At 40.1% G+C, this 25,596-nt stretch overlaps 1 protein-coding gene across 1 annotated transcript in view; it reads right to left on the bottom strand.

The window, feature by feature from the left end:
* The window catches only part of FBN1 (fibrillin 1), a 252,366-nt gene that overhangs the window by 29,017 nt on the left and 197,753 nt on the right, over positions 1 to 25,596 (bottom strand). Inside the window, exons 45-59 of the mRNA XM_029237630.1 lie at positions 22,037 to 22,162; positions 19,958 to 20,074; positions 19,011 to 19,139; positions 18,298 to 18,417; positions 15,573 to 15,698; positions 11,403 to 11,552; positions 10,992 to 11,057; positions 10,611 to 10,727; positions 8,753 to 8,872; positions 6,682 to 6,804; positions 5,218 to 5,349; positions 3,170 to 3,295; positions 2,404 to 2,610; positions 455 to 580; positions 70 to 192 (exon numbers count right to left, since the gene is read on the bottom strand). Of these exons, the coding sequence (XP_029093463.1) occupies positions 70 to 192; positions 455 to 580; positions 2,404 to 2,610; positions 3,170 to 3,295; positions 5,218 to 5,349; positions 6,682 to 6,804; positions 8,753 to 8,872; positions 10,611 to 10,727; positions 10,992 to 11,057; positions 11,403 to 11,552; positions 15,573 to 15,698; positions 18,298 to 18,417; positions 19,011 to 19,139; positions 19,958 to 20,074; positions 22,037 to 22,162 (1,908 nt within the window). The remainder of the gene's footprint in view (positions 1 to 69; positions 193 to 454; positions 581 to 2,403; positions 2,611 to 3,169; positions 3,296 to 5,217; positions 5,350 to 6,681; positions 6,805 to 8,752; positions 8,873 to 10,610; positions 10,728 to 10,991; positions 11,058 to 11,402; positions 11,553 to 15,572; positions 15,699 to 18,297; positions 18,418 to 19,010; positions 19,140 to 19,957; positions 20,075 to 22,036; positions 22,163 to 25,596) is intronic.

Genomic DNA, 25,596 nt, shown 5'->3' with positions numbered 1-25,596 from the left:
CAAAGGCACAAGGAATGCGACCATGTGCCCAGGAGACAGATGAGTGGGTGGAGGCAAATTCTACTTTACCTTTGCAGCTCCTTCCATCCTCCTGCAGAATGTAGCCTTTCGGGCATGAACACTGGTAACTCCCTTCTGTGTTCTTGCAGATAAAATTGCAGGGTTTGGGGGCCTGGTTGCACTCATTCAAATCTACGATCAAAGAGATACAATGTGACCTCCCATCTAAAAAGATGCCTAAATGCTCAATACCCACAGCATCTAACAAAGAATCCTAGTTTTGAGGAAGGAAAAAGTAAATTCTGTGTAGTCTTTGATCACTGTCTTACATTTCCTTAAGAAATTACACAGGGCTTTTTAGATTTTTAGTTTGAGGGGTTTTTTTTTTTTTTTTCACCATAATGTACAATTTCCACCTGGGAATAAACCTGAGCATCAGAAATAGAGCACTTACCTACGCAGGCAGTTCCGGTTATATCTGGAGTATAGCCAGTTTTACAAATGCAGTGATATGATCCTCTGTCATTGACGCATTCCCCATTCCGGCAAACGTCATGAATAACCTTGCACTCATCAATATCTATAATGAGTAGAAAGTAAAATGAGAAAGACATTATAAAATGGACAACATTCATACATAGGGGTCACTTCACTATAAATACTAAAACTGTGTGACTATATTATGGACCTAAGGAATTAAACCAAAGGGATGACAGCATACGTTTCATATGTAATGGTAACTGTATTGAAAGGGAAATGAATAACTTTATTAGACTATAGGGGAAAACTTAATAATTGCTCTTCTAAATTTATATTGTTTTTCTCCATTGGGTCCAGAGAACAACATCTAGACATATTTAACTCCATGCTCCATCTCATGCCATCGCGCTTGCCTCCTCCAGACATCTCATAAATGAATCACAGCAGAAGATCCTTTTGATAAGGAAATCCCATTTTCTTCTAATAGTGTATGTCCAAAATAAGGAAAGTTTTCTTTCTATTCTTTTTGTTGTGTTTAAAGTTAATGCTGAAAAATAACAGATTGCATACTACTGGGGAAATGGGACCAAACTTCCCTCCTTTGGTTGAGGGAGGCATCAGTGGATCACTGGGCTGAGTTTCTGCAGCCTGCTAGGGAAGAGAGACCCTTATTCACAGCTCCACCACAGGGAGAAAGATTTGTTGGTCAATATGTACTATTGGGCATTAAAGACACTGTCCCCCATATCTTGACCCATCTCTTTCCTTACTGCTTGGCGGGATGCCAATACCAAGTGAGTTCTTAGCCTTTGATTGATTGCCAAGTAACCATTTTCTATCAATCAATCAACAGCTCTTATTTTTCCTGATTTTTTCAAGTTTACTCTGAAATGCAATTTAGCATACCCACATTGGTCTCAAGAAAAGTCTTTCAACCATCTCATTTTCATATCCTCCAAAGAATCATAAACTGCTTTTGGTCATTCCATCTTATCTATTCTGTCTCTTACCACATCCAGTTCTGTTAGTTATTCCACCGTTAGCCACATCTTTCTAACATGAACACAAATCTTCTTTAATCTCTTCTCCTCTCACTTCTAATTTCCTCCCAAGGAGCTCAAAAAGTCTTTCTCCTTTCTCTTTCATGAGACTAAAAACAATTTCAGTTGATAAACATAATCCTGAAATTTTTTTTTCAGAGTTGCCTCAGACACCTCAACAGCCTCCTCATCCCTCGCAAGGTCAAGCGACTTGCAGTTTCCCAGAGGCAAATGTCTTAATTGCCAATACAATCGCCCCTCCATATCCAGGGCATTGGTTCCAGGACCCCCTCACTGATACTAAAATCCACGGACGCTCAAGCCCCTTGTATAAAATGGCATAGTATAGCTGGCACTGTAGGTTCAATCAGCCTCGAATCGATATCAGTCTAGGGTTGGTTGGCTCTACGGATGTGGAACCTACAGCTATGGAAGGCTGACTGTGTATCAGCGTTGTTTATACTTCTTTCATGCAGTATATTTCAGCCAATTTTATGAGATAAAATATACATTGGCGGACTAGTTTAGGAGTTTAGTGATCATTTATTCCAAAGTTTATCTAAAAAATTATATTCTGAGTAACCAGTAACTGACTTATAACAAACTTTGGCTTGAAAAGTTGAGGACTTGTAATGCAGAGGCAGGGACTCAAGCACACACAATTTAATCAGACCAAGGACACTTCGGCAACGTGAACTTGAATATCTAAAATACCACAATGAAGCCTCTTTTTGTCAACCTATACTATGCAACTCAGCCTAGGCCCATATTATAGATTCTGTATTCTCATCTGTTCTTCATGAAACAAATTCCCTGAAAGTATTTTTGGACCATAAACGAAGTACCTGCTCTGTTGGTCAAAAATCAGAACAAAATAAAGTACCTGCTCCGTTGGTCATAAACCCTCGGCCATGGGGGCAGAGTTTTTTGAAAGCCACAGTGCCCTGGAAAGGGCAGATCTCACAGTGGGGACCCCAGCCTCTCCCTCCGTCGCAGCAGCATTCAGACTTGGTGACTGGGTTCCTGTTGCTTGAGCCGATCTGACACATGTTTTGGAGCACCTCTGTGAAGCAGTACCCTTCCCGGTTGTCTGGATGGGACATGATATTGCAAAGAGAATTGGGGGGAATTTTTGGAGCATAACAAGGTATTCAGAATTTGGTCAGATATAAAACCCAAGAAGGATGTTAACAAACACTTTACCCTGGGTGAGAAGGAGCAAGAAGGGAAAGCTGGAAGCGGCAGTAAGAGAGAAAGGATGACATCTGGGGAAAACAAGAAAGACAAGAAATTCAGTAAGCGGGCAGAGAGGCCTTGGCCTCGACAAGATTATCACTCTATCTGCTCCCAGAAATGTGGGGGAATAGTCATTCTCTAGAGAGGGGCAGAGAAACACTTGGAAACTGATCCTGAGCATCAAGGGCTTAAAAAGGGAGCTGAGAAAGAAATTCCAAGCAAGTGATTCAATGATACAGTTAGCAAAGGAAGAAGTTAGCGGCAGGGTGGTGCTAAACCCAGTGGACAATCACGGTCATTGAGTCATCTCCAAAATATGAACATTTTTAACAGTTTCTATCATTTCAAATAAGAGATCTGGTTTCAAGTGTCCCAGTGGGGGGTTACAAAAGCATCCTGTCATCTGTACTCACCAAGGCACTCATCCTGGGTGGGGCTGGCTGTGAAGCCATCATTGCACTCGCAGGTATAGCTCCCCCTGGTGTTGAGGCAGCGCCCGTTCTCACAGATCCCAGGCTTGGTCTGACATTCATTCTCATCTGTGTGGTTTAATTGAAGGGCCAAACACAAGAGGAGTCATCTGTCTGCTTTGTACAAAGATGGATTCTTTTTCTTTTAAAAATTTAGTTTGTGAATAGGAAACCTATTCACATTGTTCCAAATCCAAAAGGTACAAAAGAATAGTCAGCAAATGTGCCCCTCCCTCCCCTTTCCCCAGCCACCAAACTCCCCTCCTGGGAAGCAACCAGTGCTACTGCCAGTTTCTAAAGTATCCTTCTAGAGATGAATTATGCCCATACAAACAAATACAACCATTCATGCATGTACCTCTACCCTTTTAAAAACATAATTGATAGCATTTTTATATACTTAAACAGATGGTAGCATTTTAGGTACATTTACATTTTTCACTTAATAAAATTTAAAACTTCCCATATCTGTACATGTAGAGGATTCTCAAAGGATTATTTTAAATGAAGGAAAAAGAACCTTAAGATCAATCTGTTAAAGAAATATTACAGTACTTCACTAGAATAATGTCTGTGATGGTCAGTTTTGACCTGAGGGAGTTTATCTATACTAATCTTCTGATTCAGGGTAGATTATGCTTATTTTAATACTTCAATAATATTAAGGAATCATAATTCAGTCTCCCAGGTTTAAAAAAAGCCTTAAAATAGCTGGAGAGTCTTACGATTGTTTAGAAAGACCGTAAAGTAATTTGCCTAGGCGCTTCCAACTGAGAATAGTTTCAAGCCCCTGAGGCAGAGATCTCCTTAGGAGAGGCAGAGGCTTGGAAGGTGACATTCAGAACAGCGTTAAAACAGCTCAAGATTCCCAATGCCAAGGCCACCCTGATACCAATTAAATCAGGATATGTGAGGTGGAACCTTAGCTCTCCGAGTAATTCCAGCGTGCACCTGAGGCTGAAAACCACTGATCCCAGAAGCTCCAGTGTATGATCATAAATCCACATGCTTTTTCTGTGCTTTGGAAGTCTGCTCTTCAACTTCCGTTTAATTCTGTATCTTACAGAGTAAGAGGACAATGAGGTTCTTAAGCTTCTTGACCAACATAAAATATACTTTCCTGATGTGATTGAATATTAAAAAGGAAAAGGATACATGTGGGAATTTTCTAGTATTTTTTTCCTATATTTACTGACTAAAGCAGAGGTCAGGAAACTTTTTCTGTAAGTAACAGTAATGTTATAGTATTACCATATAATATACAGTCAACAGTTTAGGCTTTGCAGGCCATGTGATCTCTTGTTACAACTGCTCCACTCTGCTCTGCTATTGTGGCATGAAGACAGCCGTGGAAAATAATGAATGGTTACAGCTGGGTTCCAATATGAGTCTATTTACAAAGACAGCTGGCGGACTGCCAGGCCGAATTCGGCCCTAGAGCTGTGGTTTGCCAATCCCTGGTCTACTATGGTTTTCAAGGCTGAAGCCACATTAGAATCACCTGGGGAGCTTTAAAAAAATACCAGCGCCTGGGCCTCAATCTAGACAAGACCAGTTTCTCTGGATGTAGATCCCCGTGGTCTAGTGATGCTCCCGGGCCACAGGGACCAGGCATCTGGACTCAGTGTCAGGGTGGTGGTAGAAAGTTAAGTCAATAGAGAGGTATTCCAATGTGGTGGAAAGAACTGACCCCAAAACAACAAAGGAGTATAAAAACAGTAAAGGAAGGGGCTAGAGGAAATACCTGGTCTTCCAATCCTGGCAGCAAAATGGGCCTAGAAAGCAGGCAAAGGCCAGCTCAGAGGAAGAGAATGATGTTGCTGGTGGAATTCATAGATAATCGAGAGGCAAGGGGACCTCTACAGGAAGTCATGAGGTGAGGTAAGAGAGGCAAGAAGAACACAGTGTCCACAAAGACTCAGAGCCCACGTCTCTTCTGTCCTTTGTCCTTTCCCACTCATTCAAAGCTCCTCTGGTGGGGACGCCCTTACCTACGCAGCCTTCTCCATCGGGTCTTCGCTGATACCCAGGTCCACAGATGCAGATGTACGTGCCAATGAGGTTCTTGCATTCCATCTGTTTTTCTGCACAATCATGTTTACCCTCTTCACACTCATCCTCATCTGGAAAGAATGTACAACCACAAATTCATAATAGGAGCTGCCTTCATTTCCTGCCTTTTAAACACAAAATGGTGTTCAGTAACTAATTTTCATTGACACTATTTCAGCATTAACCTACTTCCTTTTGCACTGTTGGGAAGTGGTCTCTTAAGATGGGAAGGAGTCTTCTAACCCCCTTTGAACTGAAGAAATTTCTCTCTGATAAATTCTTCAAAGCAAGAAGTGTGATTTCCAATTCTTTTTGACGAATTGAACTAAAAAGGCCTAATAAAAGTCTTTCATAATATGATAATTATAACAACAGCATTATGTAATAATGCTGTAATAATGTAATAATAAATGTAATAATAAACCAAAGCTTCCATTATACAATACTTATAACAATATAATAGGTTATATCTTAATATCAAAATAATATATTAGAATCATTGTGAAATATAATAATGAAAGTTTTGGTTTTTATACTTTGAGGAAAGGACAAGCATCCACAAATATCTTCTTCTCTACCGGTTCTTCCCTCCATTTCCTTTTTTTCTGGAAGTGCGGCTCTTCTTCATTCATTACTTTCTGTCCTATGGCATTTCCCTCTCTATCTTTCCCCGTTATATTATCTGAGCTGAAAAATTTGGACTTTAGCCTGCATGTGACATGGAGCTCTCACTTAGGGAGTTTTCCTACCTTTAAGAAAAAAATCTGTTTAAGCCATTTGAGGAGAACAGATATCTGCTCATTTAAGACTTTGGGAGGAGCAAATCAGAGCTCTTCAAGGATCCCCAGGTTCAAGGATCCCCAGGATTTACCCATCTTTGTATAACAGAGCTTAGTCCAGTGCTTTGGAAATTGCAGGTGTTCAGTAAGCACTGTTTAAAGTAGATTCCAGTAGATTCCATGTGTTACCCCATTCTTGGACTATAATATCCCTTAGTGATGGGGATTATTTTTTAATATTCATATTCCTTCTTTTGTGTTCTCATTTATCATACTGGGATATGATTATATCTGTCTCAACCTCTTCATACTGAGCTTCTTGCAATGTGGGGAAATGTCTTTTTTTTCCTTTATATCTTCACACCTTGCAGAATGGCTGGCATGTCACAGGCATGCAATGCATGGTGAACTAAAAAGGATCTGTAGTGCAGCCCTCGACTCAGCTTTAAGCTACAATTTAGGAGAAAAGGTAGCAATGACAACCCCAATATTATCCATGGACTACAGCAGTGCTCCCCAATTCCCAGCCTTCCTCTACTAATTGGAAGCTTTGGAGGGACACCTCCCATCACAGACAAAGTTAGGGCTCCCTGGCTTAGATGACCTTGAACATGAGTGTCTCACCTCTGCACATTCTTCTGTCTTCTCTCAGAACATATCCAGTGGGACATTTGCATTCATATGAGCCGTAAGTGTTCACACATCGGAAAGCACAGAGCAGAGGATTCTGGGCACACTCGTTTATATCTGTGGCAGAATGTAGTAAGAGAATAATGGATCATAGGCACCAACCAAAAAAAGGAATATACTTTTAGCAAAAGTGGTAATGCTTCATTGTCATAAACATGGATAGGCCAAGCAGTCTCTGATGTTCAAAGAATTATAAAATTGAGTTGGCTATTTTATAATTGGTATAAGTAGGGTGATCATACATCTTGCTTCTTCCAGTACAAACTCAGTTTATGCCTATTGTGCTGGTATAACTATTAACTGTTATTTAGGTGGAAGAGAAATTACAGGTCACCCTACATATAGGGAGCTTTTCTGAAATCCTGGCTTTGAAGTCTCAAGTTGACCAGTTGCCTCTCCCTAAAGTCACATGGAGTGGGGATCAGTTTCACCTCATTCAGCCAAAACAACTGCCAAGTCAACTGCTGTCAGTCAGAAAAGAAGCAACCCATCCAATATCATTAACCACCTCCCCTTCCCCAAATAAGAGACGCTCCTGTGAAGTAACAGTGATTCTTATGCCCAAGAAAATGGTGTCCTGACTAATTTCACACCGATGCCCAAGTTATAGCCTTAAATAGCTAGGAATAATAATAATGATAGATTAATAGATAGAAGTGGTTTCTGTAGATTGCATAGTTTGGAACCATCAGAATATGTTTTGGAAAAGCAGGGTTAAAACAGACCATCTTGATTATCATGTTTCTCCCTAAGGCCAATGATCCTGACTGAGAATATCAGTGAGACCCTAGATCATGATTTAAAAATTCACCAACAACTTTGACTATGAGTATTGATGGGTCATATTTCTAATGAAGAGCTCACTTTAATACCCACTTTACTGTCTCCTCCCCTTCATTCTTTTATTAAACCAGTGGTTCTCAACTTGAGAGTGCATCAGAATTACCTGGAGGGCTGCTAGGCCCCACTCTTAGAGTTTCTGATTCAGGAGGTCTGGGACGAGGCCTGAAAATCTGCATTTCTAGCAAGTTCCCAGGTGATGCTGATGTGGCTGATCCAGGGACCACCCTTTGAGAACCACTATTCTAGACACTCCCTCCCTTTCCTTACATCCCTCTTTCTTTCCTTATATCCTACCAGGCATACTGACAGTTGCTTAGAGAGTATGGACAGCCTCTTTTGCTGTGATTGCTCCCAGACGGTTAAAGGATATTGGTGGTTATCTCAGTGTGTAGATGTTTCTATGAGTAGAAAAGAAAAAGAAAAAGAAAAAGAAAGCGTGCACGGGATACAAAGAAAAAAGGTTGCGGAGGGGGGGAATGGAAAATAAGAAAGAGGGTAGTAGACAAGGCAGGTGTTGTATCTAATAGTAGTAGTAGAGGACTTCCCTGGTGGCACAGTGGTTAAGAATCCCCCTGCCAATGCAGGGGACACGGGTTCGAGCCCACATGCCGTGGAGCAACTAAGCCTGTGCGCCACAACTACTGAGCCTGAGCTCTAGAGCCCACGAGCCACAACTACTGAGCCTACGAGCCACAACTACTGAGCCCATGTGCCACAACTACCGAAGCCCACATGCTTAGAGCCCATGCTCGGCAACAAAGAGAAGCCACTGCAACCGCAATGAGAAGCCTGTGCACCGCAACGAAGAGTAGCCCCCGCTCGCCGCAACTAGGGAAAGTCTGTGTGCAGCAACGAAGACCCAACACAGCCAAAAATAAATAAATTTAATAAAATAAAAAATAAATATTAGTAGTAGAGACACCAACAAGAACTCTGCATGAGATGCGGCATAACTTGTGCCATGAAGCACTTACATCTTTTTCAGATACTCTCTGCAGATAGGAGGCCACATAGAGAAGAAATGATAGCATGGCCCACCAGGCCCAGATTTTCCTTATTTTATATACCCTGAGTGGTATTTAACATCCAGAATTGTAATCAACCGAGTACTGTCCCTGTGATCAGAACATGTAACCAACTATTCTGTGTTTAAGAGGCTTACCTTCACAAGTCATCATTGGACCAGGCTCAAATCCCTCCTCACAGGTGCATTCAAAACCTCCAATCACGTTCTTGCAGGTTCCATTTCCGCAAGGATTGCCCACCGAACACTCATCAGTATCTGCAGGTGATCAGAAGCGTAGTCAAAACGTGACGCATTGGGAGAAAAACGGACTTGGACTCAGAGAATACCTTTCTTTCTATCGGAATATTTTGATCTCTAACATCTTGTTTTATTCTCCTTCTGTCCTTGAGAAAGGAGTGCATGTGTCTTATTACCACAGATGTATAGCTGTGAAATGTGACTTGCTAAGTGGCAGTGGCAGGGACAGTTATGGTACCTGGGCTTCTTAGCCCTTACGGTGCTCTTCACCATGAGTGTCCCCAGCCTCCTGCATGATGAAGTACATCTACTGGGAATAGATACTCAAAGGGTTAAAACAAGGCGTCTCTCACAAGTCAAAAGTTTTCGCTTACTTAAAGCTAGAAATACATCTCCAGTTTGGCCTTACATTACATCATTCTCCAAGAAGTCTTAAACACGATGCATTTTTGCCAGATATAAAATAGAAGACTAAACATACGCAAAATAAGAGACCAGAGGTTAAAAATTAATACACAAGATAAAGTCAAGTGCAAGTAGGTTTTGTTGATTTTGTTGAAACCAGATGGTTTACATTAGGCAGAAGAAAGGCTAGAAAAAAATGTGTTTAGGGTATGATCTCTCTAAACAACTGTGGAGAGAGAACAAATCTTACCAAGGAAGTCCAAAAAATATGTATGTCTCCTAACCCATCCACCTAGAATACTGACTGTTCTTATTCTGACACAGCTCTTGGGGGAGAGGGCCTTCCTTTGGGAAAGGAACATTCCAGAGAAATAACATTGCTATCTCAGCTGTCTAGAGCACAGAAGAGTGATGGGTTATTATCAAGGACTATGTCTCAGGTTAGGTTGTGAAATCAGCAAGTGAGGGCAGGAGGGTACGGCAGAGAGACCCTGGGTGAGGATGCTTATTTCTCACATTCATCGTAGCACTAACTGAAGATACTGAATAGAAAACGTTGACAACTTTGTTTTTGTTCTGCTGTGAAATTGCATTTCGCTCTCAAGAATATTACATCTCTTTCAAGTTCATAAAAATCACAGTATCATTGGTTTTTAGAGCTGTAAGGTAATTAGAAATATTTTAATCCATCTGCATGATATTACATTCTGAGGCTTAGAAAGGCAGTTAAAACCTCATACCCTGATTCCCTATATGGAAAGAACATCTTTTAATGGACACAGACAAACCCTCAGCATTTATGCCATTATTAATTTAGGTTACATTGAATGGCTTTGGATCTCTTAGATAAAAGAGGTCAAAGGTCAGCCGTAGGAACCATTCTTTGACATTTTAATAAGGGGGTTAAAACAAGAGGAATGTACACTGGGTACACAGCCTTTCATAGTACTAACTGTAACAAAATCTGGCTGAATTTTGTGCTTTACATACTAAGAGAATAAGATTATGACCATGAACAATTTTTTACCTTTAAATTTCACAAAGGCTTTCATGATATATGCTGTCCTTTCTACTATCTCTTCACACGTGTTCAGTGTCCTCCTCATCAGACTGTAAGGTCCATGCAAGGACGGACCATGTTGGCTTGGTTCACTACTGTAGCCATAGAACCTAGCACAGTGCCTGGTGCATGGTGGGGACTCAGCTAGTATTGCTAGATGAATGATACGTGAACAAGGGTATAAAACTTATTTCTGTCCCATCTTGGTACTTATTCTTCCTAGTGTGAATGCTGAATAGCTTAATTTCTGATTTGTAAAATCCCAATAACAGAAACCGCTTTATTACTCACCCACACATTCATTCCCTTCCAGAATGTAGCCAAAGGGACACTCGCAGCGATAGGAGCCATCGGTATTGATGCACTGCCCATGTTTACAGACATCAGGTTCTTTGCACTCATCCATATCTTAAGCAGAGGAGGAAAAAACAGTGAATAACAATGTATTTTTGGAAACACAAAGGTAAATTATGATCATTTCGGTGCCTAATCGATGAAATATCTAGTATTACAATATTAACATGCAATACCATATAATACAATTGGTATCTAAATGAAAAGACCAAAAAAAAAAAAAAAAGAGCTTAATTTTCCGAGATAAATGTGGAGAAATAACAGCTAGAGAAAGGACAAAGAAGAGGCTGGTTGAAAAATGCAGCACAAGCCACTCACCAACCGCTGAATCATCGGGTCCCACAATGATTCCACTTCCATAGGGACAGATCTGGCGGAAGGCCTCTGTGGTGGAGATGCACTCTCGTTAATAGGTGGGCCAAAGGTAATTAACTACAGGCTCCTCCCCAAGTATGGTGTGGAAGCTGCACATATTGGAACACGATGAACAAGCCAAGCCCAGAAACCAGAGAAAGATAACAAGGCTCCCAGAGCTGGTGTACCTACTACTTGGGCAGCTTTGAGTCATAACATGGTTCAGAAGAAAATAACTACCTAGCTCCTGAGATAAAATAATTTTAGTGAACATTTGAGTTGGACTTAAAATTAAATTGCCTCACGTTTTGAAGGTCTACAATCTTACAGCCTGTACCTTGAATGGCCAAAGAGAAATGCAGATAGCAGACATACCATCGGGTTCAGTGGGGCACAGCTCACAGGGATCGCCCCAACCTTCTCCCTTCAAGGCACAGCAGCATTCCTGTTTGGAGTGATTTCTGGATTTGGGTGACGAACACTTTCCTCCTTCAAACTTCGCGTAACAGTAGCTCATGCGCAAATCTGCAGCACAAATTCAAGAGACCCCTCAGTTGCTTTGCTACTGAGTAAGAAACAATCCACCCTGTTAAATGTGATCTCTTCTCATTACTAAAGTCACACTTTTTAAGTGATTATAATAGTAATTGAGCTGAGATCTTTAAAGTGGTAAGTAACTTTTGTAGTGAGAGCTGATGAACGAATCTGTGTGGCTCTTACCTTATTATTTCTCATTTTATCCAGTGTTCCAAAATAACCTGATGTGAATAATAAAAACCAACACTGCCACATTTCAATGCTGACGTCGTCAGTGACTTCAGGACGGAGACGTTGAGATGGTATAACATTTAGCAAGCACGCTAAGTTAAGGTAGTTAAGGTAGACCTCCCAGCTCTAGTACTCACTGTGATACCACACTATGCTGTGTATTCTGTGTCCCCTAAGCCCTGGAGCCAAAATAAAACCCCAGATTCCAGGCATAGAGCAAATAAAGATGTGGCAGTTTTGTGGACTGGCGAAAATACAACTCAATGGTATTTCACTGAAGCAGCTACTCACGCAGCTTCTGTCTACAAAATATATGTGAGGTTTTCTGCAGATTTTACACACGTGTGTGTACACACTTGCACACACACAGAAGCTTATTTAGCTCCACAGAGAGAGGGAAGGTAAAGAGGAGGACGGGGAGATGGGTGGATGTGAAGGAGAATAATTGTTCTTCCAAAGAATGTATTTCTTTAATATCAGTTATTTCTTGGTAACTCCAACACGGAGCATGGGGCTGGGATCTAGTTCCTACAGAATTCTCCAAAATTGCTTGACAGTTTTGGTAACTGACTTTTCCATTTCTTATAGAGCAAACTGGGTGACTCTAAAAAGTGAGCTCATCCAAGAGCCTGGAGTATGTTTTCCCTCAAATTTGACCTCCAAAGCTTTGCAAACTCCTCTGAGTTACACAGAGGCTAAAATCTGCAGGGTTTAAGGAAATGCTTTCATATCCATTTTGCACAATCCCCCTTTCTTTATGTATGACCAGGTCTGCTCTCTCCTGTCACTGTTTTCAATTCCGGGTAGCATATTATTATAGCCATTTATGATTTCAGTTAAGACAATTTCACCGTCTTTTATTTCAACGAAAAGGAGACAAGGTAAGAATAACTGAGCTGCCAAAGATCATAGCAGAAAAATTTTTATGAATTAAAGTAAAAATATCAGTCAATCAGTCAACCACATTTACCAGGCTCCAGTAAGTCAAATTCTGTTGACCTCTCCAATGAACTTGTTGAACTCTTCATGGCTACCAACTCTTTGAGAGAAACTGTCTCTCTAGTTTCTACTCCATTTTCACATCCATTATGGCTGGGACCTAAAAGGCACCTTTCAGCAAACTACTCTTCTGAAGGTGAAGAGCAATAAAAGCCTATCCTTGTCCTGCAGCATCTCTGCTATTTAAATGGTTGCTTTGCTGAGAAGTGTCAAGATTTAACAAATTGTAGTTTCTTGAAGGACACCTTTTGATGTGCTTTGTTCTTCAAGTTCATCGTCACATACAGTGTTTTTGTGTTTATTGGTCCAGTTTTTTTTTTTGTTGTTTTTTTTTTTTGCGGTACACAGGCCTCTCACTGTTGTGGCCTCTCCCGTTGCGGAGCACAGGCTCCGGACACGCAGGCTCGGCAGCCACGGCTCACGGGCCCAGCCGCTCCGCGGCACGTGGGATCCCCCCGGACCGGGGCATGAACCCGTGTCCCCTGCATCGGCAGGCGGACTCTCAACCACTGCGCCACCAGGGAAGCCCTATTGGTCCAGTTTTTATTATTTATGCCTACAACTGTCTTAAGATATAATTTAATGACTACTCACAAAAATGTCTCAACAATTATATCAAAACTCAATTCTCTCCTTTGTCTTTCAGCTTGTAATGTTTCTTTTAAACCTAGATACATGCATGTGCTAATATTGGTCTGTTAATTTTCTCATTCTCTTCTCCTTTCATTACTGACCCTATTCCATACCCCAGCCCAGCTCCCCAACATCGCTCTATCACCTCACCCCGGGGGAAAAAAAAAATCTAGGTATGAAGTTTAGAGTGAGCCTAAGTGACAAATTCCCTTCACTGAACTTTGTAAGTGCGAGTGGCTCATTTACATCTGTGGCCTTTAGGTGCCAGGGTCTGTTCACCTGAGTCCTATATCACATTTGTTCCTTCAAAAACATTATCTGTGGTTCTGTGGAATTTTCTCATTTTATGGACAACAGAAGCCTGACTCCTAATTTGTCATCTTACAGTAAAAACCCAGCTCTTAATGCCCTGGCTCTAGCAAAATCTGTGCTCTTTGGGAGATTTACATTTGCTTGTGATGATCCTCTAGAATTGGTTTTGTTTTTTAATTAAAGGTGCCTTGCATCAGGAAAGAGAGTTGTGTACGCCCACATCCTTTAACGGGGGCTTGCTAGGATGCCTGTTTACCGGTCTATCTGCAGAGAGCCTTAATGACCTTTGAAATTTCATCAGAGCTACAAAAGTCACTTTCCCTGCTTGCATTCCTCAATTCTGGCTCTGCCTCTTGGAGCTGAGCATGTGGCAGGGCTGCTCACAGCTGGGCTGATTCTTCCTGCAGCGTTAGCTTGCTCTGTGACAGGCCAGTGCAAATTGAATTAATAGCCTATGAATTTCCTCTGGCCTGCCACATCGGCAGATTCACACCTGGTTTCTCACTGCTTTCTTTCCAAACTCCGGCCAAGCCAAAGGCACACAAAGACAAGGGAGTAGGAGTAAGAATTTATCTGGCTGGTCTGTACCATACAGACAGAATATTTGCTTGAATCAAGCACCATCCCACCCATAACCCAGAAACCCACATGGGCCTCTGGATAGCTACCTACAGGATCAAACCAACAGAGAATTCTCAACTCTCCCCCTTCACACCCCTAAATATTAGGTGACCAAATGACCCATTGAAAAGTAAAATGTTTAATCAATTTGAACACCAATAGCAAGAACCTATGAAGGACTCAGAAATGAACAAAGCTTTTTCACGTATTCAACAAGACTGGTTGGGCGGGTATTCTTATTGTTGTTTAAAAATACGAAATATGAAAATTGAGCTTCCAAAAGATTAAATGACTTGCCCTAGGCTGTAAATGGCAAGGCTGAGACCCCTAACCCCAATATTTGGAATCTTAAATACTTGATATTCATTGCCTCTTACTTGGTAATATGGAAGCAAAAGACAAAACAAAACAAGGAGAAAAAAAACTGAACAAAAAAATATAACAACAACAAACAACAAAAAAACCACCGGAAGGGGGTGGGACGGGGGTGGGGGGAGGATATGTCTGTTTGCATGTGTTTTTTTGTCCTGAATTCACTAAACTAGTCTGTATAAGTAGACAGACACACACAATTGATTGTTTAGTAAAATCTGAATAGTTTGCTGAGACATAATAAACTGTGTTATGCTTAAGTTCAGGCTCCCCTTTTGATTTTTTTTTTCTTTAAGCTCACAAGTATCATTCCTGAAAACAGACTGTGGGCCAGCAAGAATCCTGGTCAGTTCACATTTATTTCTCTGTTTTCTTAGAAAACTTGTGATGTAAGAGATAGGCATTATAACCCGGGAGCACATGAGTTAATCTGCACTTTTCTGTCTGAAAGTCTAGGTTTTGGCCCATATTTACAGAGGTTACCTTTTCAGAGGCAGAGAACTTGTAACTGAACTTGCCCCAGGCTTTGCCATGTTCAGTGGCTCATGGCTGATCCCCTGCTGACTGACCTATGAGCATCTGTGTTCTCAGGGGGAGAGACAGGTTTAAAGTGCCAGGACAGTTGTTGTACAAGCAACCATAATTTGATGGATGAGTTTTTAACCTTAAAAGTAAAAATGAACTTTCTGACATATGGTAATCATTAGACGTCTGGATGAATGAAAACACTCCATCTTCTCTTTCACAAAGAATCAAAACTTCGCCATGTTTAGAAAATAAAACCACAACAAATAAACACAGAGTAATGAAAGTCTAAAGCCAAAAGTCAAAAGCACTTACCTTGGCACCTTCTTCCAGTGGAGGACAAGGAAAACCCGTCTGGACACAGACATTTGAAGCTGCCTTCAGTGTTGCTGCACGTGCCCAAGGCACAAATTTCTGGTTCTTCAACACATTCATCAATATCTAAAAGAAGTACATGTGTCAAACAAGGTCAAAACATGACGGAGACACCGTCGGATACTAAATGCACAATGTAAAAGTACAAAGTGTAACTGAGTTTCAGAACTCTTCTGACAATGAAGATTTTTCCTGTATCATGATGCTGTGAGTGGACTTCTAGGCTGTGATGACTTTATTTTTTCTTTTTTTTTTAAAGATTTTTTTGATGTGGACCATTTTTTTAAAGTCTTTACTGAATTTGTTTCAATACTACTTCTGTTTTACGTTTTGGTTTTCTGGCCACGAGGATGTTGGGATCTTAGCTCCCCGACCAGGGATCGAACCTGCACCCCCTGCATTGGAAGGTGAAGTCTTAACCACTGGACCGCCAGGGAAGTCCCTGTGATGACTTTTAAAAAAACTAGTTTTGATGGTTCTTATTGTAAAAATGGACTCTGCAAGTGCCTTCTTAGGGATGCAGTGAGAAACATGTTTTACCCAGACTGAATTTCTTGGATAATTAGAAAAGTTGGAGTAATTTCATACCACCCTAAACTAGGAAAGAAGCAAGAAACTCTAGAGTCTGACTTCACCACTACACAGTAAACAGACGCTCTGAAATTTTAATTGTGTTGCCAATGAGTTACCCCGTGAGAGATGTAGGCCTTTGAACCAAATTTGTTCCCCTCCACCCATCTGTCCACAGTGCTTTCCCCAATATCCCATGCTACAATATCCTAAAACTATGACTTTTACAAGGACACCAGTACTCATGAAAATAATCCTATGCAATACAAACTAAAGATACCACAAGAGATGAGGCTCCTGTCTCTCATTTGCAGTTTAATTTGTCTGAAGACACAAAAATATCTTCTGTGTATAGACTATAGTTTTTCCTTTATCATACAGATGATAGGAATTTGACACACATAACTGTGACATGTTTCCTTTAGCATATTAATATACCTGATCTACTGTAAAGGGGTAATTAAGGATGGTTTGCAGGGAAGTTTCAGTGGCTTGAGTATGTTCTAGTTTGCCTGGGAGAGTACTAGTTTATGCCTGTTGACCTGGACTTGTTATTAATAGTGCCCTCCTCAAAACTGTCTTGGTTTGGTCAGTAAAGTACATGATGACCCTACTTGTGGAAAAGGTATGACCACTCTTTCCAAGAGATGTACCCATCCTTTCCCCTGACTTTCAGCAGGAATTTGTAGTGAAAAAGAGGTAAGTCTTGATTCTGAGCCATGCTATTTTTATGGAACATTTTTTTCAACGAAACAGATATCCCTTGTATCTTGCAACTCTTTATTTTCAGGTTTGTGCAACGAGTTCTACCCACACCAAAATGTATTCGCGTTACACAGCTTTATTCCCACGAGGTCCAACTAAAGGGAAGTTAGGATGTTAACTTCGTTATCTTGACTTAATTTTGTAAATACCACATAATAGAGTTTCTAGAAATGTGCAGAGTGCAAAGTATCTTCCTGTACAATGCAAAACTAGCTTCTTCATCATTTCATGTTCTTACGTTGCACTTACAGTTGCATCATGTTTCCTGTGGCTTATTATCTGAACTGCTGCTGCTGATTGAATTGCTCCATTCCTACACTCCCTCCACCCCGACACCCAACCTTTGCTTAGAAGTCAACTTTTGTAAAAATGCTCGGATGTCTCCTTTTTGTTGTTGTTACGGTAGAAATCAAACTGTAGGTGCCAACTTCATAAGGGTAGGGACAAAGATTTAGAATGAACGCATTTATGAACTATTCTGGAAGTCATTCTTCTTTCTATACATTTTCATTCTGTTCATTTTAGGGTAATTTTGCATTAATCGTAGAGTGAATAAAGCTGATCTCTAATAGAAGTAAAATAACACGTAATAATTTGCATTTAGGTCTAATTTTGATAAAGTGTTTTCATGTAGAATATTATCTCTTGACTGAGAGTTAAATTAGATATATAATAAACATTTGTCATTGATGCTATTAAAAGTGGACAGTTCTTACTCATCATGGATTAGGTGCAGACTTGTTTAAAGGTGGGAGCATGGACTAGGTGACTTCTTAAAAGTCCTTTCCACCCTGTTCATTGATGAAGTTCTGGCAATTAACGTCCTTCATTTAATGCAATGATATACGTACGTATTGAGGAATACGGTACTATAAAATTTGCTGAGAATTTATTTGTAGTTACACATTTCTACCATTCTACAAGTCAAAATAACATAGACAAATTCTATAGCCACATTCCTCCAACCTTGACTGTGGTCATTTAAAGATTTTAACTGGAATCAGGAAGCTATGTTTAGTTGCAACCCATTGGCACTTAAAAACATGTAATCCAGAACTTTCTACCAGCTGCATAAAAGTACATTGGGAAGGTGTCAGGGTTATGTCACCACCCGTATACACAGAGCAAAATAGCTTCATCAGAGATTAGCGTGAGAATTGATGTTCCTGTCTCACCCTCTAATTTTGAGCCCATGAGTCACACCCTACCCTTGGATTTGTTTCTGATAAAGTATTCCAAAATGAAGACACCATCACACCATCTCAAAAATTGGATAATGTCAATGCAGTAACCAATACTGCTAATTTCCAAATATTGATAGCCCTCCTACCTTCACACTTGTCGTTCTGGAGACTGTATCCAGGTGGACAAATACATCTGTAGGACCCATCCAAGTTCTGACAGGTGCCTGGTGCACATTTTCCAGGTTCTAGGAGACATTCGTTGATATCTGCAAAGAAAAGGGAAAAAGAAGAAAGAGGTTCCCACTGGCATGATTTCCATCAAGCAACTAAAATTGAAAGAAACTGGAATAAAATCTAAGAAATACATAAATCTAAAGTCCACAAACTCTACCCTGGAGAAAAACTAACAGCTCAATAAAAATCAGCTTTATTAGCTTTCAGAAGTGTGCAGTGTATTTAACAACCATATTTTATTTGATCTACTTTCCAGGAAAGCATAGCACGTGAAAAGTCAATGGGTATGAAGATCTTTGAGGACACCCAAAGGACTGTATAAGAGCTTACCACAAAGCTATGTTGAAGAAAAAGAATAAAAGAAAGGGAATTACAGTTGTTTATAGAACAATTTAACAGTTACACTGAACGTTGTAACTGTTTCTGTAATTACAAACACTTAATTTTAAAAGATAAAGGGGAAGAGTGGTATATATACCATACACACATACAGGCAGGATTAGTGTACTTCTACTCTGATCTTTTTCCTCCAGGCTTCTGAAGGAAGGATTGTGATAGAGACTGCATGATTCCTGGAGTGGCCTCTGGGATGACCTTTGGAGGGTGTTTCTGAAGCAGCACTCACCCACACAGGTTCTTCCATCTGGAGCCACCTCATAGCCTTCATTGCACTGACACTGGAAGGACCCCACTGTATTGATACATTGGCCGTTTCTGCAAAGGTTCCCGTTTCCAGTTGCACATTCATCAACATCTGCCAGAAAAATATCCTTTGATATGTTCCAAAGAAAATGCCATAATCCCATCAATGGCCAAAACTTTTAAAGGGAAAAATACTTATACTGAATTTCAGTGGCCTTTGCTGGCTCAGGCAGGCTTAAGAAATTCCAATGTGATCTAGTTTATAACAACAGACCTGGCTTTATTCACCTATCAGAACCTAACACGATGACATAATTCTACTAATTAGAGATTGATCATTTATATCAGGATTTTATATGAGTTTCACCTTGATCATCCTTTAGGTTTCATTTTCAAAGGTGAAAACTGAATGTCTAATACACAGTACAGCTGAGGGTATTGTTAAGTATTCTTGTAATCAGAAGTATACAAGAGTAGCCTCTAGCACAATACAAAATCTGGTTCCTTACCCTTGCTTGTGAATAATGTAGCATATTTTATAAGAAGAATTTTAACTTCTCTGAAGGGAGGCTATAGTGAAACATCTAGACAAGCAGGTCCACACTGCTCCTGAACTACGTAATTTCTATACAAAGGATAGCTTTTGTATGTTTTAAAACATATTCGATTTATTTTGAAATGCATTTATTTCGCAGCATAGTAGACATAAAAATTATAGCTGCTAATGAGTATATTAATAAAAGTAATAGATGTAGTAACTATATTTGACACTTAATTAGCACATTGTATTTAACAACTCTTTTTAACCACTTGTCACGCATAAGATGGCATATATTAAAAAAGATTGCCAGCACGCTGGAGATGATGCTAATTACAAAGAACACACATAGAACTGCCTTCCTTTGGTGGCTGACTGTTTTGCACACGCACCTATGCAGTCATTGTTGTGGGAAAGGATGAAACCGTGATTGCAGCGGCAGTTGAAGGAACCAATTGTGTTTCGGCAAGTTCCATTCCCACAGGCATCTCTTTCACACTCATTTATGTCTAGCAGGAACAAAGGACATAGAAAAACATGATTATTAACAGAAGAGGAGGGTATATGGTTACCTGCGGTTAAAAGGCATTTTAAGAGTTCACAAAATGTCGTACGTAGGCTGAGAACTTCTAGATTCGACGTTGGTATTAGTTCCAGCAGCGGCAGCTCCCTGTGAGAAACCAGCAAAAGGCAAGGTTCTAAGCCTTGGGAGAAAATCCTTTCCTTGGTTGGCATGTGAAAGGAGGCAAGCTAAGGACATGAGAACTGGACAAGAACTATTTTATTCTATTTACTTCTAGAATCCTCCACCCTTGCCACTTTTCTCAAATACTTTCACTTGGAAATGGAAAATTCTGTGCACATCTGGGTCTTGATTCACTGCCACCTTTGGCAAACTTCAGCCTTTAAGATTCTCACTCCAGTTTACCAAAAGGCAGTGAGTCACCTGACATTACCCCAAAATCAGCAACAAAATAAATTAGCTTTCTAACTCACCTGGAATTTTAGACATGTTTCTTTTTCCCAATCCACCCCTAAAAACCCACGACCACTCCCATGAAATGGTGACTTATCTCCCTTCTAAACTATCCCAATGTGATGGCCCCTAATGTGGGTCTGCTCTCTTGCAGTGTATTCTGTCTTTCTATTGGTCTATGACTTTTCACTCTGACTATCTGTAAAGCTGTCTTGGCATCTTATGTGTCTTTGCATCTTGTGACAGCGGCCATCACCTTTCTCATAAAGAGTAGGTGTACATTATATTAAGGAGGAAATGAGAAATTAAAATGAAAAACGTTGATATTGTTGGCTTGTTATATCAACAGGCAGAATGAGGAGGGCAAGGACAAAGAGATGGGGAAGGAGTGGAAGGCAACACCTCAGATTAGCAAAATGTAGTGTTTAGAGTTAGGATTTCCTTTCCTTTCAAATTTTGGACATAAAGATAAGTTATCTGTGATCTTAAATCAAGAAGCTATTGCTGAGCCCAGTGTGACTCCAACATGTGCGTCTGTGGTTGACGACTGCATCCAGATGAGTCACCCTGCCAGCAGTCAGAAACTTCTGCCTTGATTCATTTTTAGCCAAGCAAGTGAAGTTCTTTAGTTGGGCAGGTCCTTTGGTAGAGGGTTCTACATAATTCAGACGGAAGAGGGAGAATGAAAGTTGGGCAGGGCTTCATTAGTATGTAGGGATTATCTGGCCAGTGATGAGCAGGGCCTATTATAAACTTTAACTTAAAACTTATCTGCTCTGAAGATGACCAGATTTTATGAGAATGTTCCCTAATGGATAAATCCAATTACAGCCAAAGGCAAGCACTTTAAACATGACTCTATAGATTGTTCTTTTTCCAGCTGTGAAACTGATTGAAGTCCCCAGAAGACTTAATGGATGTTGCTTTAAAGTAGAAACAGAAAGGAGGGAAAGAGAGAAATTGACTGATTACACGTTTGAAGTTTATTCTAAATCAACATTCTGATTCAGTACTAAGACCAAGGAAGACATTTAAAATCTTGAGCTCTTTTCCCCTGGGAAAATGATCTGTAAATTTGTCTTTAAGGATCTGATACAAACTACAGACACGTCTCAAAAAATGCTCATACTCAAACAATCAAAAGCTGCACCCTTTCCAGTAAGGCAAACTCACATAAATACTATAAAAGAATAATAGGCTTTTAACATTAATAAATAGTAATTTTTTGTCGTAATATCTTTCTCAATTTATCTCTTAGTCAAAAGTTTTTCTGAACTGACAGCCAAATGATTATCAAGAAAGAAGTTTATGATGTTAAGATTACTAAAGATTAAATGCCAAAGGATATTAATGCTACACACGTGCTTCTGTTTTTATTTTATAAATAACAAAACAACTACTGAAAGGTTTAGTGTTAACTTTAAATATATTCAGATACAAATGAATTTTTCAGTAGGTTATGAAGAAAAAAATGAAATGATAGTCACATACTCACCCAAACACATGGTTTGATCAGCGTTTGTTTTAAAACCAGTGTGGCAAAGACAATAAAAGCTTCCAACTGTGTCAATACACTGTCCGTGGCTGCATATATTGGGGATTTCTTGACATTCATTGCGATCTGTAGATAAAAATTAAGTGAAAACTTAGAAGACAAAATCAAATCAAATAACTTACTTCTAGGTATTGCTCTCAGGATTAATCCTAGCTCTAAACTGAGCCAGTAAAACAGATGCTGACATATTTATTTTTGACTCAAAATTGGTTAAAACTTACTCTGATTTACTGGGCACATTCAGACCATATTAACAATACACAAGCAATGAAAAACAGGGGCGGTATCCAAAAAAAATCTTCTAAAAGAAGAGAAAACTTAGAAGTAGAATGGGGAAGAAAAATCCAAACTGGTAGATAATCCACTTGATTATCTGCCTAAGCAGTATCCTAGACTGTGTAATTGTATTTGTCTACTCAAGACTTGGTGCCTCAAATCATGGAAGCTTCATGGCTTCCTCTAGAAATTTAAATCAAACAAATCCCATTGCTAAGATAGGTTTTCATGATGGACAGCCTGCATCGTCCCTTGTTCCACTTACACATCATTATTTTGTCTCACTCCTGTAACCTTTTGTTCCATCTGAACCAAGTCTTCCTGTCTACACATGGCTCCTTTCAGCACTTGACAATCCTAATGATGTTTGTTTCTTTTTTATCCATATTCTTTCAAAAGGAAGCCCTCTCATCTTGCTTCTGCCAGTCTTTAGGCTTTAAATTGTATTTGTCATCAAGTGATGCTCTCCTGAAATCTGATTATCTGAGGGGCCAGATTTGTTGCAGGAATCCACAGATGACATAATTACATGCCTACTTATGTCTCTAATTTTCTAAAGCTCTCAAGATTCTACGTTTAGGGAAAATGTAACTCAAAAGGCACTGCGTTATCCTGATTTTCCTATTGTCACAAAAGAAAGCAAATAGCAGAATGCCGCCTTGGGTGTAGATGTTGTAGAGCACCGCAGCACCCTGCTCTCAGCTGAATAATCCAGACTTGCTGTTTGCCTGCCCTATCTACTGAGAAGACAGCAACTGGGAACAGGCACTTTTTGTTGCACAGAGCAGCTGTGCCCACGCCAGGAGAGAGTATATTCCCTCCATTTCACGTGCTCAGGCTGCCATTTTTAGAACTACTTCCTTCCAATACGCAAAACATTTAGAGTTGATGAATCACCGTATCCTTTAAAAGTCTCAGGTGGGGTTGAGTATATCATAAAGAGGGGAAATTGGGATAGAGTAGCTTAGGAGCTACAGCTAGCCTATGCAGAAATGCTAGTGAACAAATTATGATTGTTCCCATCAGAGAAAACGGATTTAAAGTGAGCAACCTTCTCCCTGAGATAGGCAGAGGAAATTGATTTCCACTGCCAAGCTCTGTGGAGGGAGCTGATTTTGAGAAGGGTTGGCCCAAACCTTGGGTAACCTCTGGTAATATGGATCTGGGAGAATGCAAGGACCAGGTCTGTCTTATCTCTGGGACCCACAGAAAATGGAGAGCATTAAGAATCTTATTAGAAAGGGATCCTCAGTTAGGAATTTTCTTTCCTACGTTGCCTATTTCATGATGATTTTTAAAAAATGAAACATGGATTACTTTGCAGTTCTACTGGTGAAACAGAAAGTTACAATTCTAGAGGACTTAATTGTGAAGTTCACTTTGTACTGAGACCAGAAAACTAGGTTTCTACAAGCACCAAGATTTAAACTCCGAGAAGGTGCTGCCTGAGGTTGAGATAGGAGATTTAAACAGGGTACTGGGGGAAAACACCCACACAGTCAGCAGAAAGAGAGGAGACCATGAGGAAATGGCTGGGAAGAATATGTCTTTAGCTCGGCAATCCATTTCAGAAGGGCGCTGCATTTGCTCTAATGCCACAGCTCCTCAGGTGAGACCAGCATCCTCGGCTTCGATACCTAACTGTTCTCTAAAAATCTCTCAGCAACAATGCGGGTATTATGGCCGGCTGTTGAAATGATGTACTTATGGATTCAAATAAAAATCTTATTATGATAAGGAAATTTTAGTTCTTTTCATCTTAAACACAGGAAGACAGGAGTATTTTACAACATGTCTGAAAAAATGCCATGTATAGGACAGTATTTAAAGACATTTAAAAAGATTTTAAAAGTAAGATACAAGTGAAGACGTTTCCAGAGTGAAGTCTTCAGCCCTAGAGGCTGAATAGCTGCAAAACTCAAATTCAAGTACATTCCCTTTCTTGTGAGGATTTCGATGAATGAGGGAAATGAAGATTTGGCTACAGACAACACTCCTTCACAGTACTTATCGCTGGTTAACGCCGGATGAGCTTTATTTGTGTTAATATTCTACAAGAAAACATGACAGGGCTTAAGCCCCAGCAGGCCCTGGTTGGACGTCTTGTCTTGATGTATAAAATAGTTCTTCCCTCCATCTTGCCTGAGCATGAAATGGTGTGAAATGACATGTTCTATATTATCAGCAATTCCTTATTTTGATTGGAATTATTTCACGCAGTTTCAAATAAATATAAATTACAAGCAAAATGCAGGGAAGTGGTATGAATGCCAAGTTTCATGAGAGCATTGTGACTCATATCAGAGACGTCCTCACTTTTCCTGTCCTGTTTTGTTTTGTTTTTTTCAGTACGTGGATAACAACTGCTCTGCTGACAAAATGCTAAATACTTGCACATGTTCCTTTAAACCCCCAAAAAACAAGTCTTGATTCTCAAAATGAGTTTTTGTTCTGGTATTACACCCTCTTCCCACCAAAGTCTCATAAAACAATGCAAAATACCCTACGGAAAGCAGTGCACTTCCCACCACTTAATCACTGGTGGGCAAGGAAACCCAAGGAAAATCTGACCACGTTCCTTGGTGTTGTTTCATTCACAAATGCATAAAATATCCAGGAAATTCCTTGTGAAATGAGCCAGAAGCAAAATAACACATTCTTCCTGACCTCCTTGCTAAATATACAGTGATTTATAATTACTAAAAAACTCAGATGAAAATCATTCTGAGGTATTACTTTCCTTCTGGGCTGAAACACCAGTGTTTTTATTTTGATACCACTGGCTACAAGATACCATCAGACACCTAATAATTTTACCATCAATTTAAGATGGTAACACGCTCATCCTTCTTATTTCTACCACATCCCTGACAAACGGGAACAACAAAAAAATTTAACCTCTAGCGAATAGTTTCTCATTTTACTGCAGGTGACATAGCAAATAAAAGGCTTTCAACGTTTGCGGCCCTCAGCTGTGTAAGCTGTTTAGGAGAAAAAGTGATACTGTTGGTTCTTTTTCCTTGGTTTGTGCAGTTTAATCTGGCCCAGCTCAGGGGAGCTTTGCCATCTAGACTTGGGGTATGTGGCCAGAATGGTGACAACCTCACCCACTCCAAGGGGATTATGTGAAAGGACAAAAAAGTATTTGGTTATTTGGTCCTGAATACCAGTTAGGGAGTGTGTGTGTGTGTGTGTGTGTGTGTGTGTGTGTGTGTGTGTGTGTG

The sequence above is a fragment of the Monodon monoceros genome, unplaced genomic scaffold, assembly GCF_005190385.1.
Source record: "Monodon monoceros isolate NGI ecotype Baffin Bay Population unplaced genomic scaffold, NGI_Narwhal_1 Super_Scaffold_21, whole genome shotgun sequence".
Taxonomy (NCBI): Eukaryota; Metazoa; Chordata; class Mammalia; order Artiodactyla; family Monodontidae; genus Monodon; species Monodon monoceros.
This window is presented reverse-complemented; position numbering and strand designations above follow the sequence as displayed.